The sequence below is a fragment of the Aspergillus steynii genome, assembly GCF_002849105.1.
Source record: "Aspergillus steynii IBT 23096 chromosome Unknown P170scaffold_2, whole genome shotgun sequence".
Lineage (NCBI taxonomy): Eukaryota > Fungi > Ascomycota > Eurotiomycetes > Eurotiales > Aspergillaceae > Aspergillus > Aspergillus steynii.
In genome coordinates, this window is record NW_020194399.1 from 4,746,742 (window position 1) to 4,763,953 (window position 17,212).

General features: G+C 52.4%; 6 protein-coding genes across 6 annotated transcripts; 3 read left to right on the forward strand and 3 right to left on the reverse strand.

The window, feature by feature from the left end:
- Window positions 1-3,970: 3,970 nt before the first annotated feature.
- Window positions 3,971-4,639, reverse strand: P170DRAFT_348437 (protein SYS1; the record flags this gene model as incomplete). Its single annotated transcript, XM_024843676.1, has 2 exons — window positions 3,971-4,319; window positions 4,392-4,639. 2 exons carry the CDS (start codon window positions 4,637-4,639, stop codon window positions 3,971-3,973), a joined length of 597 nt encoding a protein of 198 aa, XP_024708358.1.
- A 368-nt stretch (window positions 4,640-5,007) lies between these two features.
- Window positions 5,008-5,682, forward strand: P170DRAFT_434782 (cytochrome c oxidase subunit 6B family protein). The gene is made up of 2 exons (XM_024848797.1): window positions 5,008-5,308; window positions 5,434-5,682. The coding sequence occupies exons 1-2, from the start codon at window positions 5,078-5,080 to the stop codon at window positions 5,551-5,553; spliced, it is 351 nt and encodes a 116-aa protein (XP_024708359.1). The 5' UTR covers window positions 5,008-5,077; the 3' UTR covers window positions 5,554-5,682.
- A 434-nt stretch (window positions 5,683-6,116) lies between these two features.
- Window positions 6,117-9,062, reverse strand: P170DRAFT_423834 (putative RNA-binding protein (Nab3); the record flags this gene model as incomplete). The annotated part of the gene is made up of 5 exons (XM_024847530.1): window positions 6,117-6,661; window positions 6,723-6,943; window positions 6,997-7,483; window positions 7,546-7,725; window positions 7,793-9,062. 5 exons carry the CDS (start codon window positions 9,060-9,062, stop codon window positions 6,117-6,119), a joined length of 2,703 nt encoding a protein of 900 aa, XP_024708360.1.
- A 1,601-nt stretch (window positions 9,063-10,663) lies between these two features.
- P170DRAFT_434784 (peptidyl-tRNA hydrolase domain protein) lies at window positions 10,664-11,948 on the forward strand. Its single transcript, XM_024848798.1, has 3 exons — window positions 10,664-10,958; window positions 11,020-11,280; window positions 11,388-11,948. The coding sequence occupies exons 1-3, from the start codon at window positions 10,693-10,695 to the stop codon at window positions 11,479-11,481; spliced, it is 621 nt and encodes a 206-aa protein (XP_024708361.1). The 5' UTR covers window positions 10,664-10,692; the 3' UTR covers window positions 11,482-11,948.
- Window positions 11,310-12,910, reverse strand: P170DRAFT_403827 (snoRNA-binding rRNA-processing protein UTP6). The gene is made up of 2 exons (XM_024846496.1): window positions 12,775-12,910; window positions 11,310-12,709 (listed from the first exon to the last, which is right to left on the reverse strand). The coding sequence occupies exons 1-2, from the start codon at window positions 12,862-12,864 to the stop codon at window positions 11,612-11,614; spliced, it is 1,188 nt and encodes a 395-aa protein (XP_024708362.1). The 5' UTR covers window positions 12,865-12,910; the 3' UTR covers window positions 11,310-11,611.
- A 152-nt stretch (window positions 12,911-13,062) lies between these two features.
- On the forward strand, window positions 13,063-16,798 carry P170DRAFT_434786 (putative integral plasma membrane protein). The gene is made up of 8 exons (XM_024848799.1): window positions 13,063-13,309; window positions 13,368-13,914; window positions 13,975-14,101; window positions 14,218-14,256; window positions 14,314-14,398; window positions 14,450-14,495; window positions 14,550-16,357; window positions 16,418-16,798. The coding sequence occupies exons 2-8, from the start codon at window positions 13,443-13,445 to the stop codon at window positions 16,574-16,576; spliced, it is 2,736 nt and encodes a 911-aa protein (XP_024708363.1). The 5' UTR covers window positions 13,063-13,309; window positions 13,368-13,442; the 3' UTR covers window positions 16,577-16,798.
- The last annotated feature ends 414 nt before the right edge of the window (window positions 16,799-17,212 follow it).

Consider the following 17,212-nt stretch of genomic DNA (forward strand, 5'->3'; position numbering starts at 1 on the left):
TGTTAGGTACGCAGGCGCAGAGGATGGGGTATTTATCCTGGCTCGGGCACTTGGCTGAAGCGTCGAGATGCCCGGCGGGCAGATGAGAAGGGCCACCAGACAATCTGCACTTGATGCTGGGGAAACTGTCACTTTTATGGCTGTGTTTACCACAACAAAGGCATTAGATATTCGAAAGGTCTTCCTTGTATGGCCCTTTTCCATTAGGCCACAGTTCGTGCAATCTTTGAACTCGGCCCAATAATATTTGATAATAGAGAAAGTGTTATTCAAAGGGAGCGGGAGTCATTGTTCGAAGTCATCAACGCCTGTGTCAGATGTTTCCAATCTGCTCTATGATGGATCCTCTACAGGTCATCATCTCCTTGCGCTTGTCGTCCGACTTCTTGAGCCGTCTCGCCAACTCTTCGAGATTGGTCTCTAGTGCAGGTATTTGTGCGTTTTCCCTGGCTATTCCAAGACCTTCGTCGTTGCCCATTTTGAGCCCAAGAATGATAGATCTTTTGTCAAGACAAGGTCCTGATCGGAAGAAGAGGTGTACATTGCCAGTCGTCGGTCCTCGCTTCTTCATCGCTAGCTCGTCGGCTAGGAGCTGCACCGTCGCGCGCTGAGACTCCGACACCGGGCAGTCGACGTCCCACTGTGTATGACACCAGTAATTACGATCTCGACAGTCTTCTGATAAAGTTGGTCTGTTTGAGAGCATCCCCAAGGGTCTTGGCCGCATCGAGCATGCTGTATTAGGCATTTAACTTCTCTGACAACATGGATCTTTTCTGCTGGCCAGCTTACCCAGATGATGGACTTTCCTCGGAACGGGAGTCTTATCTCGGCGTGAGGGACGTCTTTCAACCGGTTGGATTTTCTAGTAATCGTCAAGCTAGAGATATTGGATCATTTGACTGTTTCATTGGTAATTGATGGACTCGATATTCCGTTCGCGGATACAAAGGTTCTTTTGTCGTTCAATTCCTGGCCAACGATGCTAGGTCTATCGTTGAATGTGTGAGTTAAAGACCTGTCGTATCATGATGCAATGCCTTCGCATTTGTCCCCAGTCTCCTGGTTCTGGAAGGCGTCCACCCACGTCTGTCGGTTCAACATTCCCACGTGCATGAGAAAATTATGAAGGGGGAAAGTATCTGTGGATCCATGATTGCCTGACAAGGACGGTTAGTTGCTGCGGTCAGACGGGAATTGGACGCGGCTTACCATGTACAGAATCAGCGCCGTGGCCGGGTTGCATGCTATCAGTAGCAACTTTTCTAGCCTGCTACGCCAGTCTAGGATGTAACACACTACCGCCTACTTTGTGTTGTTCGCTAGCAGTCTGTCCAGTTCGTCGCCGCTGAACCATGCGTTCGGCCTTGTATAGCAGGATCGCATATTCTTGCCTGTTAGCGCCAACCTGCCCTGGCTGCTAGATACTGAATTGGCATCGACCTGGAGAAGCTCTGGGAAGTTCATCGCCAGTCGTAGTCGACGTAGCGGACTGGCAATGAACCTCTTCTTCTTTATCGCGGCTTGAAGAAGACGGCATCGACGACGCTTCACGGCATCCCGGATCGCATCGAGGCAGTATAGGCCCGAGACTTAAGGAAGTCTCCAGGCCCGCACGATGTCATCTGTCTGCTTTGGTAGGTTGTCGGTAACCTGTATAAAGGTACTATGAAGCGGCAGCAGCGTCTCGTTCTGGGCGATGTATGGGGGAAATGAGCATGGCATCACAACCGACGAGCGTCAGACACCACACGCACCATGAGACAGCTGAGGAGCGGCACCATAGCGCTAGAGTTCCTCTTAAACTAGAATCGAAGTTTAGATGGGGCCTCTACCGGCATAGGCGCGGCGGATAGACCAGCAATTCGTGCGAAGCGACGTTTGTGTCACTCTGCCTGGAATAATCCGACTCCCGTTTTGAAGTGGCTGATCATTCGATGAAGAATTTTGAGCAAATCTCTGCGGCGCCTGTGTCTCTAGGTCGAGGAGAGCCTTTATCTTCAGCAGCATCACAACCTAGACCGTTCCCGTCTGCCCGCCACCGAAGTCCATGCTGCCGCGGAGGAAGGAATCCCCGTCCTCAAAGACGTCGGTGCCATGATGATATGGTCCATTCCGAGTAGGGGTCTCTGTCCATGCACTCCTGTATGTAGTCGTAGCATTCGACGTCCTTCCTGTCACATAGAAGCTGCAGCGGCAGCCCTAATCTTTCTCAGCCGACGACGTGTTTCTGCCATCTTCGCTCTACGAGAACCTGTTGCTAGCACCGATCGAACGATCGGACGGCATTGTCTTGCCGCAGAGGTCGAGTCATCCACGATAATAGGTCTATCGAGAGAGCCAGGCGTGCCAAACGGAGGAGCACGAGGACGGGCGCGAGAGCACGATTGCCATGGCCACTGTGACTCATATTCTGTCATATCAGCGGTCATAGGTGTATTCCAAGAAGCGTTTTGATCACGGCAATCTTCATATTGCTTGTAATAAAATCCCATATCAAGTCGTTCGCGAGGTACAATGGTCAACCTCCGATGAAGCCCTAACGAAGAGGTGCAAAACAATTCAAACTTTGATCGGAAGTGCCGAACAGTTGAGCGCTACATCTTGTGTCGCTAGTTTGTCGTTATCGCTTGTTTGTATCCCTTCTCTCGAGTTCGGCATCAAGAGGCAACCAAAAGAGCTTCCTGATACTCCCCAGTTCGTCAGGTTCCAGAGGGTTTATGGTATCCACGCAGCGAGCCTGATGAGAGAAGAGGATTCGTCGAAGGTGCTTGTCCGGAACGGCATAGTACTGATATTGGCGGAATGGCTATTGCGCATTTCATAGAGTAACAATGTTGGACTGAAATACGGGAGCGGCGACAGAATAAGTCCACTCCAACGGCGTATCTTCGTTTTCTAGGTTTTTCATCTCTGGAATGACAGGGTTTGCTGCTTCCACTTGGGAACTGGCAGAGCCTGCTAGCCGAGCTATATTGCTCGACATGGTTCATCTGCATCCTAATGCTGGCTGTGGGTATAGTATATATGATCGAGCTGTGGTGGCCACACTGACGGCATACATTGAGAGTGTACCTAGGCCCGAAGAGTAAGCTGTCCTGCTCAAGAACAGAGGAACAGATGATCATGGAGGACACGGTGAGTCTTTGGGGGAGTTTCATACCGAGATATGTGTCCAATGCAGTCCCTTGCATACAGTGTTGCTATAACATGAGCCAGCGAGGCTGTAGGCTTAGCCCTTCTGCTCCATATATACAAAAGAAATCGAATGAAACATGAACTTTCATATATTTAGAAGACTGGAACGTAGATGAGAAATATTTAGAGAACTGAAAGTGGAGAGTCCCAGGGAGACCTATATATACTCCCTCCAGCCTGGATCTGTGAATGCAGTTCTTTCACCCACTGTGGCAGGTTTGCTGGATATTCACAAAGAAAGATACCCGAATCAAACACGGTGAATGTAATTAGGCTGTAAGATTGTAAGTCTAGAAACTTTTCCATGGAAAGACTTCTGGGTACGGATAATGTTTGTCTGGTGGGTGACACGGACGGAAAATTGAGCCCAACCATCAGCAGTAAGAAGTTTCCTCAGGTAGGGCTGTTAAACATTGATTGAAATTTAGTATTTATTGGCGTAATATATCTAATAAATCCATCAGTAATCAATATAAATGTCCATGTGCCCGCATGTGTATCAAAATAAAAACAAACATTCAAGTAGAAGAGGTAGCATTCCCAGAATGGAGCAAGAAAAAAAGTAGAAAAGAAACAAAAGAAGAAGACATCATCACGAAAGAGAAGAAAAGAACGCCATCTATACAAAGACTAATATAGCTAGGGTATACATGAAGCTGATGCAAATCAATGCGCATGCAAGTCGACCGAGGGCGGCTCCACAACGGGCAAAAGCGAAGAAATGATGCGTGTCATCGGCAAGAAGAGAAGGAAAAGGCACAAATGAAAAAAGCTAAACGGCTTGCTCGCCTGTACCCTTCATCTCCGCCATTTCGTATTCGTCACCATCCTGGCGTCCTCGGGACGAGCTCCCTGCGGCGGCAGACTCGGAGGCGCCGTTGCCGGTGGCCTTCCCGGAAATTCCACCGAAACTAATGGGCCTGAGCTCCCGCCACTGACAAGCCCACATGCCCACAAAGGTCATCAGGGCCGCGCTGGCGCACTGGAGACCCCACCAAAGCCAGTTGCCGGGGAGCGAGTGCGTGTAGAGGGTGGTCGCGATGAGGTGCAGAAAATGCAGGGTCAGAGCGAAATCGGGGATAAGTTTAGACCGTGCGACGAGAACGAGGAGGAAAATGGCCCTGCGCGAAGTCTGTGTGTTAGTCTGTACCCGCAGAGTTGACCGTGATGGAGCGTAACGGGACACAACTCACCCAATCCCACTATTTAGCATCCATACTAGCCCGAGCATCCACCCGAGCGTGGTGTCCCCTCGCAACGCATCCCAGCTGAGAACGAGATTGAGCGAAAACGCCGTACCATAAACCAAAGTCGTGAATAGGATCAAGGCAGTTGCGGAAGCATAGTAGGCGAGCTGGAGTAAGAGGATCTTTCGCACGATCTTCAGCGGCGGAAGCTCAGTTCGGGCCCCCGCAGGAGGAGGACGTCGGCGCGGGGGCATGAACTGTTGTATAGACCCGGCGTGGGATCGGACTTGGGATTTGGTTACGGTGCTCTGGGGGGAGGGAGAGAGAGAGAGAGCCCGGTGGTGAGTGGGCTTCGAGCTCCGCGGAGTTTGGGAGGGTTCACCCTGAAGGGTTAAAGTCGGACAATAAGTATAGACCGAAAAAGACGAGGGATAGTGTAGAGTAGCGAGTTCCAAGAGCACGCAGATGTTTTCGAAGAATGACGGAATGGACGAAGGCAAGACCGCAGGCGATGGAGAAAGGCCAAGCACGTCGAGTGGTTTAGCGCCACGGGAAAAGCAGCGCCGCCAAGAAAATGCATGACCGCCGAACGCCGCGGAGCTTCTCTTGCAGCTATTCCCGCCTCGCATCTTCGCCCTCCCCAACCGGATTACTCGCCCTTCCGTCGTTCCTCTCCGCTGAAATTGCTCATCATGGGTTGGCTCCCCTGGTCTTCCGATTCCCCCGACGCCCCAAAGGCCTCCGACGGCGGCCGCATAGCTCCGGATCGGTCGTCGCGAAAGCGCTGCTGGGAAGGTCGTGACCTCTTCTTTTCCTGTCTCGACGACAACAATATTCTGGACGCCATCAAGGATGATAAGGAAGCGCGTCGCAAATGCGGCAAGGAGATTGCAGAGTTCGAGACGGCTTGTTCGCGGACATGGGTATGTGCAACTCCCCTCGCACAGCTGGCCCTGCGGGGTTCTAGCTTGTTATCTATCCCCTTCTCTGCGGTTTGAATTTCTGCAGTCCGCGATGAGATACGTCTGTTGACAACGGTGTGACATAGGTCAAATACTTCGAAGAGAAACGTGTGATGGAATATAACCGAGACAAGACGATCGAGCGGATCAAGCAAGAGGATGCGGCCAAAGTCCAAGATTTGAAGCAGGGGCGGGCGTCGAAATGAACAGACGTCTAAAGCTGAGAAGGGACAGGAAAATGAAAAGAGGCTTGTTGTGCCCATAGACCGGACAGGTTCTTGTACAATATCACCACTGCTCCATTCATAATGAAATCAAAGGCTACCCTAAGCTCATACAAGTCTACGGTCTGGACCAGGTATTCAAATAAATCGTATTCGCCATTTGCTCCGCTCACCATTATGCGCCTGACGAATCGCAAAGGACTGGAGAGAAATACCGCAATGCAAGCCATAGTCCCCTGAATATCTATTGTGCAGGTGTCTCAAAGAATCATAGAGAAAGAAAAAACCATGATACCCCTGTTGCAGATACTCGCTCGCTCAACCGATGGTTAAAGTAAAAATAGACAAGAAAAAAAAAAAAGTACAACAAACCCAAATGGCCATCAATACCATTTCCCGATGGCCCAAATCCATACCTTGAGGGAACTCGATCCATAAATCAAACGCCCAACACCGCAACATTGTGCAAATGATTGGAATCCACAGAAGTTGAGAAGGGTAACAAAGAGAGGGGATAACGGAAAGAAAAAGAAAAATCGTCAAGATCATTGCTTCCACTTGCCCAGTTGATTCATGATGTTTTGTACATGGGGCCCGACGGCAGCCTGATTCTGGTTTTGCTGTCCCCCAAGGCCCTTGGTGAGGAGTGAGAGAAGATTGGGATCTGACACTACCGGTGGGTTGGGCGGTTGAATGGGGAATGGTTGGGGAGGAAGGGGTTGCTGCGGATTCGCCGGCACAGGCTGGCGAGTGGCAGCGCTGAGAAGACTGGCCAGGTCGGCCGGAGTCTGAGGAGTCGTCGCCGCTGGGAAAGGCGGTTGTTGCGCCGCGGGCACGGCCGGTGGTCGCTGCTGAAGCGCACCCAGAAGAGATTGCAAAGTGGGCCCGTCCAAAGAGGTGATCATGTTTGCAATGTTCGGAGGATTGGAGAGCGCGGGCATTGGGGCCTGTGGGATCGGAGCAGGAGGCATTGGTGGTATCCCGAAAGCCGCCGGGTTAGGAGGAAAGGGTGTTGGAGGAGCGCCACGCTGCACCGACTGGGCGTGGAACACAATCTCGGCGGCAATGCTTGGTTCAACATCAGGATATTCTGCGGGCATGTGAGCGAACCGACCATGATATGTTTTATACATGAGAGATCCAAGTCTTACCATTGAAGCGGACGTTCTCGGGGCCTCCACTTCGGTCGAACACCTGCAGCGGAATTTTCCTCGAGAATTGATTAGGACGCGAAAGCCTCACCACGGCGAGAACACCCTCTGAGATCTGTCGCTGCACCGCGGCGTTGAGAGGGATTCGCGGTCCGAGCACCAGGATGTCGACCCGTAGGCCGCGGTTGCGGAAGGCATTTTCGACCTGAAAGATAAAATTGCTAGAGACCTCAGATTAGCATCAGAAAACCCCTACAGACCAATGATAACTAACCGATCCACTTCCTCCAGCACCAGGACCTGCACTTCGGGTACATCTCTCGGGGCTCGTCGAGGCACGGGCAAGTCCGCATCCCCATCGTAAGCGCGCGCGCGAGGGCTGAGACTGCGATATCTGCGATCTCTGGAGAATGGCGACCGGGAACGCCGTCTCTCCCGTCTATCGAACCGTTCTGGGGTCCGATCGCGAGACCGGTAGCCGTCACGGCCCCGGAAACCACGAGGCGAGGGAGACCGAGGAGGCCGGTAATCATCGCGGCGGCGATGAGTAGGCTCGTCCCGAAAGTCGCTGAACGGTAGTCTCGCCGGCTCATAAGGTCTTTCATAGCGGTCCCCGGCCGGCCTCGGGTTGCGACTGGCAGGAGGAGGCCCGCTTCTGCTGAATTCTGGCGACCTTGAGCGTCGAGGGGGAGGAGCGCGGGATGATTCCGCCACGGGTGGCCCGGGTCGTGTGTTCCGTTGCGGCTTCGAAATTTCAAGGTCTGATGAATTCCATGAGTAAACTGCCATATCGCTTGGGACGTGACGGAGTCGAAACACTTACGGACTTTCCGTCCTCGGATGACGGCGCCTTGTTCTGCATCCAGTCCCTTTTTACAGGCCGAGGAATCGAGGAACTGGATGAAACCGTAGGCCTGCTTGATCGATATCTGGGCTAGTTTTCCGTACTTGTGGAATATATGGAAGAGATCCCTTTTCGTTACTCGCTCGGTTGGTAGGTTGCCTGCCTGGTCCATTAGTCCCTCGCCCAATGCCAGCAGCGGAAGAGCCTGCGGGAGATGGGTACTGACCAACAAATAGCCTAGAACCCGACGGGAACCGATCCCAGAGACCTTCCGTCACGTATATTCTCTCATTGTGAAGGAACTCGTCGTATTTCTTTTGCACCTCCGGACCCCACGGAGTATCTTCGTCGGTACCTTTAGGTGGCCGACTCTGCTTGCCATCGGCACGAGCATTCTTGGCCGCCGTGGCAGACGGCTCCTGGGAATCTGTCGAGGTGGTAGGGGATTGCTGGAAGCTAGGGACCGGAGGAGGGGGTAACGCGCTGGCCCCGGAAGAGGTTCCAGGGGCTCCAGCAGCCGCCAACGACGGGGCTCCTAGACCGGACTGATAATTACTTTGCTGAGTGGGATATGTGGAGGGAGTATTGGGGGTATTAGGGGGAAGTTGATGATAGGAACGTATATCATCGTTGGGATAGTAGTTGGGGTGGATAGCGGGCTTCTCCTGGGGTGGAGGGCGGGGAGGGAGGCCCAAGGAGGACTGGAGGGCTTCGTCAGACGCTGCATGAGGGACTGCAGTGGCGTCATTGGCAGACGAGGGCGCCGTCTCCATCACCGCAGGGACATGGGGTGCGGTAGTAGAGGGAGGGGGGAGATTATCGAGGAGGTTCTGGAAGTCCACACCATCCTCACCAGTATTATCAGCGGGTCTGTTCTGGGGGTCTAGGCGATGATGATGATGCTGCGGCGCAGCCGTCCAGCTGGCGACGACAGGGTCTACCTCGTTCGCAATAGGGGTGCTCTGAGGGTGGGAAGAAGAGGAAGGGACATCGGGGACGGGGTGAGCTAGGGTGGCGGGATCTGATGGACGAGAAGTCGTTAGAGAAGAGTTTGCTGCGGATGGCTGGACACCCGATGGAGTCGCAGTGGCCATGAAGGGAGCAGAGTAGTCTGCAGAAGGTGACGCCTGGGGAAATGAGGCCGTAAAGGAGGGAAAGGAGCCCGTCCCAATGTTCGTCGGAAAAGAGCCAGAGTGAGAGCTACCTTGTGTTTGTGGTGGTCGTTCCGAGCCCCTCACGGCAGCCGCGTTATCCATCGCATGCGCGGACCCTGCATGAGGGGCCTGGGGAGTTCCATCATAGCGAGGCACCAGGGCGACGTTGCCAACGGCGGATTCCGACGTCTCGTAGGTCGACGTATCGTTGAAAACGGGGTCCATTTGATTCTGAAGCACCGGGATATTGGCCGGTTCCGCGATGTGTAGCGGACGGGGGCTCTCGGGAGTCAGAGTCTTGCCACGGAAGTGAAGAGCTTCATCTGGGGAACTCGGCGTCATGTAGACCAAGGATGTGAAATCGATTCATCTACAAAACAGAAGAAAAGAAAAACAAAAACACGCAACGAGCCACAGAAATGGAGAATTTCAAAATCGACAGAGCTAAGGTGGGGCTATCTGGGAAAAAGAACCGGACCGTTGGAGCACCGGGGCGGTAAAGGAGAAGGCGAGGAATACAAGAAGCCGATGTCCCAGGGCGAGAGAACGAGAGGGGGTGAAGAAGGGAAGACGAGGGAAGGAATCCCAACTGAAACCCGGTGAGCAGGGGACAAGAGAGAAAAGAAAAAGGTCGAGCCCGAGACGACGAGAGGAGAATAAGGAAGGAGAAAAAGAAAAAACCCGAAGCTATGGCCGATCAAGCCCAGGAAGAAAGGGGATTGACGTCGAAAGATCTAGTAGCCGGGCGGGAACGAGTAGACCGGGACCTTCGTCACGAATCCTCAGTCAATCAGATCATCGGATGATGCAGGGTTGATGAGGAACAGAAGGATGGGAATGAGGAGATAATAATCAATGGGTCGGTAGGATGTTGGAGAGTGTCCTTTTCTTCTTCTTCTTCTTTTTTTTTTCCCCTTGGTTCTTTTTTTTTACATGTACCTGTACTTGTACAGTACAACTGAACACACACACGCGATGGCAGAGGGAGCCTAAGGTAGGGACTGCCCTATTGAGTGGGAACTCAACTTTTCCCAAGAGTGGACTGGACAATTAGCGCTGAACGGTTAGTTTGTTTTATTCTTTTTTATTTTTATTTTATTTTTTTTTTTGGATGGGATGGGAGGAGAAATGGCGAGGGAGGAGGAAGGGAGGGCGGGAAAAGAAAAATAAAAAAGCAAAAAAAAAGGACAAAGCGAAAGGTTGCGACGGAAAAATCAGAGTTTGCGCAAGTCAGCGTCGGCTTTTTCCACGCTTTCCCCCATCGGGGCAACCAGGTGGTCGACGCCGCACGATGACTGGCCAGCCGGACCCTCTGAGTGGCGGGTCAAGGCGTGCTCTGGATTTTTCTCCTGGAACTGCTGGAACCTCTAAATGCAATTATTAGTCAAACCAGCTCGGAGCTAAGAATAAATTCCTCACTCGGTCAGGTCCAGACTCCATCGAGGTCGGAGGTCGGCGTACTTCCCGTCTATGAGAGGACAGTCGGACCTACACGTGTAATCAACGGAGGGGATCCGTCGATTTATTATTATTATTTTAATACTATTATTTCCTAAACGATATCTATGAGTGTGGCTCGACGGCTGTCATCCGACTGATTTGGCCGGCCCACGTATCAGAAAAAATCAAAACCCAAATAAGAAAGGCAGAACCTGTACGGCGGCCGACATATCCAAGGACTGACCCTGGCAGAGGCATTAGCGACGGAGGAATCCCTTACCTGACCGTACGGGTCCCTGGTTCCGACTAGTCCGGGTTTCTTGGGTGATCCCCGTGCTTGTTACTGGCTAGTATCGCATCCTTAATTCAATGTCCCAATTGCACGCCTGACAGCTTGGACCTGGACTACTGCATGTACTCCGTATGTCGACCATACATCGGTGACTGCTCTTTAATCTGACCGAATTTCCTGGGGACATCCGGAGTACAGAACAAAAAAACAACCCCCCCCCCCCCCCCGCCATTACAAACCATGACCGCGGTCCAGTTTTCCCGGCGGCTCTTTTCCCAGTCTCCCCCTCTTTTGCCTTGGACCTCGGGCCCCACCTTCGCAGCAAGAACCTTTGCTTCCAGACGTGCTGCCATCCAGGAAAATAACCAGGTGGCCAGTCAGTCCGACGAGGAGTTCACGGCGGCCAGAGAATGGCTGGCCGCCTTCCATAACAATACCATCCCGCGTCATATCGGCGAAATTTCGTTCAGTCGGTCAGGTGGTCCCGGGGGCCAGAATGTAAACAAGTCCGTTCCCCCCTCCCTGGGATGCGCCCCGAACGCGTGATCGCTAAAGTGGCTGTCATAGGGTGAACTCCAAGGCGACCCTCAAGGTACCGCTCCAATCGCTATTGCCGCTAGTGCCGGCCATTTTGCATCCGCTACTGCGGTCATCCCGCTATCACGCAGAGAGAACCCAGAGCCTGGTCATACAATCCGAGGAGTCGCGGAAACAGACCGCCAACGTGGAGTCCTGCTATGAAAAGCTCCACCTGCTGCTCAAAAGTACCGCCCAGGAGGTGATTCCCGGGGAGACTTCGCGGGAGCAACGCGATCGCGTGCATAAATTGTAGGTTTCGTCCGGATTGGTTCGGGTGTCATATCCTTCATTCATTTCCGACCGTCGACACGTAAATCACTTTGCTACGGAACTCGAAGCTGACCATGTACATATAGAAAAAAGGCTGAAAATGAGGCAAGAATCAAGACGAAAAAGCTGCACAGCAGCAAAAAAAGTAGCCGACGGGGTGGTGGTAAATATGACGAATGATTTGAGATGCTAACTTTTCTTGGTCTATACCCACGAAGACTCTTTGGAGTCTTCTGTTTCTGTCCATTAATAATAAGATGGTGCCCCCCCGATGAACGCCCTTTTTTGATGAGATGCCTAGTAAACCGCCCTACTGCTGAAGAACCTGCTCCGCCTTCTGAATGGTGGCAGCCAGGACCATCCGCAAGGACGGGTCGAGGTCTTCCGTCTTCTCCAATGGTTGCAGCCAGTTGATGACCTCTCTGGCAATCTTGGGCTGGTCCCGGTGGTCCCTCAGGCGAGTCAAGGATGTACCCAGAGCACGCGGGAATTCGGGGGAAGTGACGCGGAAGCCAGCAGTAGGCAGCTTGATATAGCAGAATTGCGTGTGGTGACTGTTGGGCTTGGATTCTTGCATCGCCGCAACGACGTGTTCCAGAATCTTGGGAATGCATGGCACATCTTCGAACTCGAAGGCCATATCGTAGAATTCGTGGCCGAATTTGTCGTCGTTATCAAAGTTCCGCATCGCAGTGTCGAAAACGGCCATAGGGATAGCACCGCTAAGAGCGGGTGTCGAGTTCAGGGTTTCCAAAGCCACCGGGTCCACTCCGTCAGCTCCTCCTTCGCTAGGATTGATGTCTTCGCCGGTGATCTTGGGTAGTGCAATCATGTCGGCATCGGGATCATCCACGGAAGCATCCTGTGTGGGATCGGACTGTTCGAGTTCTTGATCAAGTCCCAAAATACGTTGACGAGCAACGAGCTTAGCTGTGTAGATCAATTCCAACTTGGCGTAATTGACCCAGAGCTTCCTCGAGCTCTTGCAGAATCTCAATCCACGCTGCATGAAGCTTCGCGCTTGCGTCATGTCTGCGTGGTCTTCGACGTTGTATTGCGCCGCGTATATCCATAATTCGGCGTTGGTTGGGTGGAATCGAAGGGCGTCGGTGAAGATGGTGGCAAGTTTTTTGAAGGACTTTTGTTGCCTCGCATACTCGATGTACTGAACCCATAGCCCAACGTCACCATGGAATTTGCGAGTCGCCCGATCCAGAATGAAAAAGATCCGTCGTTGTCCAGAGTGTCCCGCCGCCTTGATGCCTAGTCGCTTCACTCTTTTGCGCCGAAGGATATCCAGGTTCATTTCGTATTCCGCATATCGTACAAAGTCCGCAGGCTGCGCTCCTCGAGCATTAAGCTTGTGTTCGAAGTCCGATCTCTTCTTAATGATGGCGGAGATTTCATCCTGGTACACGAGACCTTGTTAGTTGATGATCGCGTTGCGAGGATATTGAAAGACTTGGATCTTACTTTATTGAAGAGCTTTTTGCGCTCATATTCCTTGAGCTCTGGAATGGATTTCTCCAGAAAGAACCGAGCCTTGTCAGTAGCGGCGGACATGATGGCTGTGGTCGCGACAGGGGTCTAGTTCTCGTCCAGTCTCGCAGTCCTCTGGAAAATCATCACGGAAAAAAAAGTGGTCGGCATCCCGCACCCCAAAGTTTCACAGGCCGCTTGCCCGTTTGGCTCTAGTGTGCCCGCGAGTTGCCGAGCCTCAAGTCCGACTGTCACGTCCCATTCCATTCCATCTTACGTTGCGTTTGCCTGCCTCAGGGGTTTCCGGTACCTCTTTGCTGTGTGTTTTTCATTTGTTCATCTGTTCCCTCTTTCTTTTCTTTTTCTTCCATTTTTCTCTTCTTGACGCTCTTTTGTCCTCTTGCTTTAGATTGAGCACTGTTTATTTTCCCCCTTCGGCCTCAATCTACGTCCACTGTCTGGAGGCCGGCCCTGCGTCTCCCGCGCTGCCATGGCACCTCGATATAAGGATGGAGATGCCGTTGTAGCGGTTAGTGCGACCGCATGGCATGGCATTGGATCCGGAAATTTGGCTGACCTTCTCGCAGGTGAACGGAAAATGGATCTCCTGGGCTCATACTGCCGTCGCGTACACGGCCTTCTTCAGTGCTCTGATTGTCGGAATGGCTCTGCATTTCCGGAAGATTGTGCAGAACGAACATTACGGCTATCCTGATGAATGGTTCCCTTCCGTTTCGGCCACCATTGGTGATCGATACCCCGAGCGCTCCTTCTTCCAAGTCTTCATTGCCATCACCTCCGGTCCTCGATTCGCCCTCGTCTTTCTGTGGTACATCCTGACCTCGCGCCCCAACTCGTCGCTTCCCAAGATCGTCGCTGGTGTTGGATTGTTCCGCACATTTACGTGTGGTGGTTGGACCTACGTCACGTCGACGGATGACCATGACTGGCATGACATTTTCATGATTTCCTATCTCGTTGCGACGCTTCCGTGGACCCTCGGCTGCCTGGCCCTGAGCCCCAACAACCGTCGTGCTGTCAAGTACCGAAAGGTCTTGGCCAGCCTGTTCTTCGGTACTCTGGTGCCATTGATCTATTTCTTCATCCAGCACAAAGTGCACAAGGTTCCTGGAGGTAAGAATGGTGATGCCATGGCCCATAAGCGCTCTGTTACTGACAACAACCCCCGACTAGCTTACACGAAGTACGCCTTTTTCGAGTGGTCCCTCATTTTGTTTGATGTCGGATTCGACGCTGTTACCGCGTTGGATTTTGAAGCCTTCGAGATTGTGGTGAGGGATGTTAAAGGAATCAGCAGAGGGTATGTACAGTGGCTTCCGAAGTAAACCAGAGCGAGAAGAAATGTACAGTTGTTCAAAAAAAAAATTCAGCGGTTGGTGTTTTCCAAAGATGGGCTCTAAAAGTTTGATCCTTCAGGCAGTTGAAAACCACGGCGGACTCCGTCCTTGAGAAAGAGTGTGTATTATCTGATCTCCGCAGCAATCCCGATTTTGGCAATTAACTCGTAGTCAGGAAGGGAAAGCCCGTTGGCAACACCTTCGGTGAAGGTTTCTTCTGGACCGAGATCTTCGACGCAGCAGCAGATGTTTACAACGGGGTAAACCATGTCCCAGTCCTCTGCAGATTCCGTTACTGACAAAAGACGTAGTTCGTCTTCTGGTCCACATGGACGGCTCTTGGACTTCTGGTATGGTGTAAGTGTCATTGACTTCTTTCTTTTGTCACGGGATGGCTCTGATAGCTTGTAGACTTCCCTCTGTGGCACATGGGTATCTCCGGATACGAGGCTGCCATCGTTTGTTTCGCCTCGCCGCTTCTTTTTGTCATCCCCGGATTGAAAACTGTTGTCACCAAGAACCCTCGCCTTGTTCATTTCCTTTCGCTTTCCGGTTTGCTGGCCTATCAGGTCCAGACTCCTTCCAACCGACTGTTTGTGACCGGATTTGCTGTCTCCTGTGGCGGTCTGTCATTCATTGGCCAGCTGTATGCGGATAGGGCCAACAATGCCAGACTCGAGTCTCGGATTACCGCATGGGCAATGGGCTTGATCTTGTCTAGCATTGCCAAGTTTGCGTTCAAGACAAACAATCCCGTCTGGCCAACGATGCACGCCGGCAACGGAGGTTGGAACAAACTTGGCCTGTTCCTTGCGGTTCTTGCTGTTCTCAGGGCCCACCGCAGAGGCCCTACTAGTGGAGGTGACTACCTGCCGCCGAATCCCAAGAAGGGCTCTTCGGTTCTGGCTGGCCTTGGTTTTGGTGGCATTACCTTTGTCATGCACTCCCTTCTGGCAGATTCCAGCACTATGATCTCCTGGGTTTGGGAAGGGTACCCCGTGCGCGGTCCTATCGCAGTTCCCCACGGAGCGGTCACGATCTTCGCAATGGGCGCGGGTCTCGTTTTTGGTCTCTACTATCCCGGTCTGACTGGAAGCTGGACGGCATTTGGCATTGGTTCCTTGGGTGCCGCTTTGCTCACTTGCTACAGCCACTGGACCGGGTTCTATGGTGGCCTTGTTCTTGCGTTTTACACCTTGGCAGTTACCCCGGTTTTGATCTCCTCGGCTGTTCGCCACTCCCCCGTCACAACCTTCGGCGTGGGTGGCATTTTCTTCATGTTCATGGTTCTTTTCCACGTTTGGGTTGTGGCCTACGCCTTCGTTCCCGGGGGACCCCTCGTCCGAGAGCACACTGACTGGGTCATGATTACCACCATGCTCTCCATCGGAGCCGGCGTTTTCTCGGCTGCCGTGACGAACTCATCAAACAGACAGAGCAAGACTATCAGCCCCAGTGGTCGCCGACAGCGATCCTACTACATCTACGTCCTTGCGGCGCTGCAGCTTCTTTCCGTCGCCATCGCCTATCTGCGCTTCCCCACCAACGATTACGTTCCCTACCACAAGGACGACAAGGTTGTCACCGCCGGTATCTGGACCGTCCATTTCGGCCTGGACAACGACATGTGGTCTTCTGAACAACGTATGCGCCAGGTGATCGAGGAGCTTGAGCTTGATGTGGTTGGCCTGCTTGAGTCTGATAACCAACGCATTATCATGGGTAACCGTGATATCACTCAGGTTCTGGCTGAGGACATGGGCATGTATGCCGACTTTGGTCCCGGCCCCAACAAGCACACGTGGGGATCTGCCCTGCTCTCCAAGTTCCCGATTGTCAACTCTACTCACCACCTTCTCCCGTCGCCTGTCGGCGAACTTGCCCCTGCCATCCACGCCACTCTGGACATGTACGGCGAACTGGTTGACGTTGTGGTCTTCCACTCTGGTCAGGAAGAAGACCCGGAAGACCGTCGTCTCCAGACTGAGTACCTGTCCAAATTGATGGGCGAGTCCCCTCGCCCCTTGATTCTGCTCAGTTACCTGGTCACCAAACCGCTGGAGGGCAACTACAACACCTACGTCAGCGACCTCAGCGGCATGAAGGATATTGACCCTACTGACTGGGACCGCTGGTGCGAGTACATTCTCTACAAGAAGCTGAAGAGAACAGGCTATGCCCGTGTTAGCCGTGACTCCATCACGGACACTGAAATTCAGGTATGCTCGAACCTCTTAACTGTTAGACCTATTTACTAATTCGTCTTCTCATCTGATCAGGTTGGAAAGTTTGTGGTTGGAGAGCCTGAGCCCGAGAATGAGATGCGCATTCCGGAGGAAATGGTGCCTCAGGGCCAACAGTTCCCTGCGCTTTTCCGCGGCCAAGGAGTCCGTGGTCACCGCTATCATGTGTTTGACGAACCAAGATACTGGCAATAAATGCCGGTCTCGTGCCATCGCGAAGCGAGGAAATGGATATTTTCTCGCTGCATTCAGCATTTCTATGTTCCTAGTTATCACGTTGAGTACAAGGTTCAAAGAGCGAGCATATCAGTATTGTTTATAGCTAATTGCAAGCACCAGTTGTTATGAATTGTGAAGGACTTTTGGTCGAATGTATTTAATTCTGAAACTATAATCATTGGCCAAGCCAGCCATAAGAGAATAACCTTTGTAAGAGTGAACTAGACGTGTACTTCGACAATTCCCACGCGTTGGCCCGGAAGTGACACTATAATGGATCATCTCTCGTATGCCACCACGTGCCCTGCAAAACCAGGTCCCGAGACCCATAATTATGCTTCATAGGGCATGGGAAAAGATCCCCTCCAAGATCTGCGCAAGCACAATAAAGCTGCTGGTCTTGCGGCGTGTTCTGGCATGGTCTCGTGGTCACTATCGCTGGAATCCGTGGATTTAATTCGGCGTCCATCCTCCGAGGAATGCTCTTTGCCTTTCTTTGTCGATCCAGTCTAACCTCTTTTCTCAACGAAGCAGGGGATGGCTCCAACCACGTTGTCGGTAACAAGGGGAGAAACTGGAGGAGAGGGAAAGGCCTTTCTACTTCCCCAGTTC

Bases quoted from the DNA above. Each gene is read 5' to 3' on its own strand.
- P170DRAFT_403827 (XM_024846496.1), bottom strand. From the start codon at position 12,864: ATGTCCGCCGCTACTGACAAGGCTCGGTTCTTTCTGGAGAAATCCATT. The intron at 12,710-12,774 runs GTAAGATCCAAG...CTCGTGTACCAG, and splicing joins GCAAAAAGCTCTTCAATAAA to GATGAAATCTCCGCCATCAT.
- P170DRAFT_434786 (XM_024848799.1), top strand. From the start codon at position 13,443: ATGGCTCTGCATTTCCGGAAGATTGTGCAGAACGAACATTACGGCTAT. The intron at 13,915-13,974 runs GTAAGAATGGTG...ACCCCCGACTAG, and splicing joins AGTGCACAAGGTTCCTGGAG to CTTACACGAAGTACGCCTTT. The intron at 14,102-14,217 runs GTATGTACAGTG...TTGATCCTTCAG, and splicing joins GTTAAAGGAATCAGCAGAGG to GCAGTTGAAAACCACGGCGG.
- P170DRAFT_434784 (XM_024848798.1), top strand. From the start codon at position 10,693: ATGACCGCGGTCCAGTTTTCCCGGCGGCTCTTTTCCCAGTCTCCCCCT. The intron at 10,959-11,019 runs GTCCGTTCCCCC...TGGCTGTCATAG, and splicing joins GGGGGCCAGAATGTAAACAA to GGTGAACTCCAAGGCGACCC. The intron at 11,281-11,387 runs GTAGGTTTCGTC...ATGTACATATAG, and splicing joins CGCGATCGCGTGCATAAATT to AAAAAAGGCTGAAAATGAGG.
- P170DRAFT_434782 (XM_024848797.1), top strand. From the start codon at position 5,078: ATGGGTTGGCTCCCCTGGTCTTCCGATTCCCCCGACGCCCCAAAGGCC. The intron at 5,309-5,433 runs GTATGTGCAACT...GGTGTGACATAG, and splicing joins CGGCTTGTTCGCGGACATGG to GTCAAATACTTCGAAGAGAA.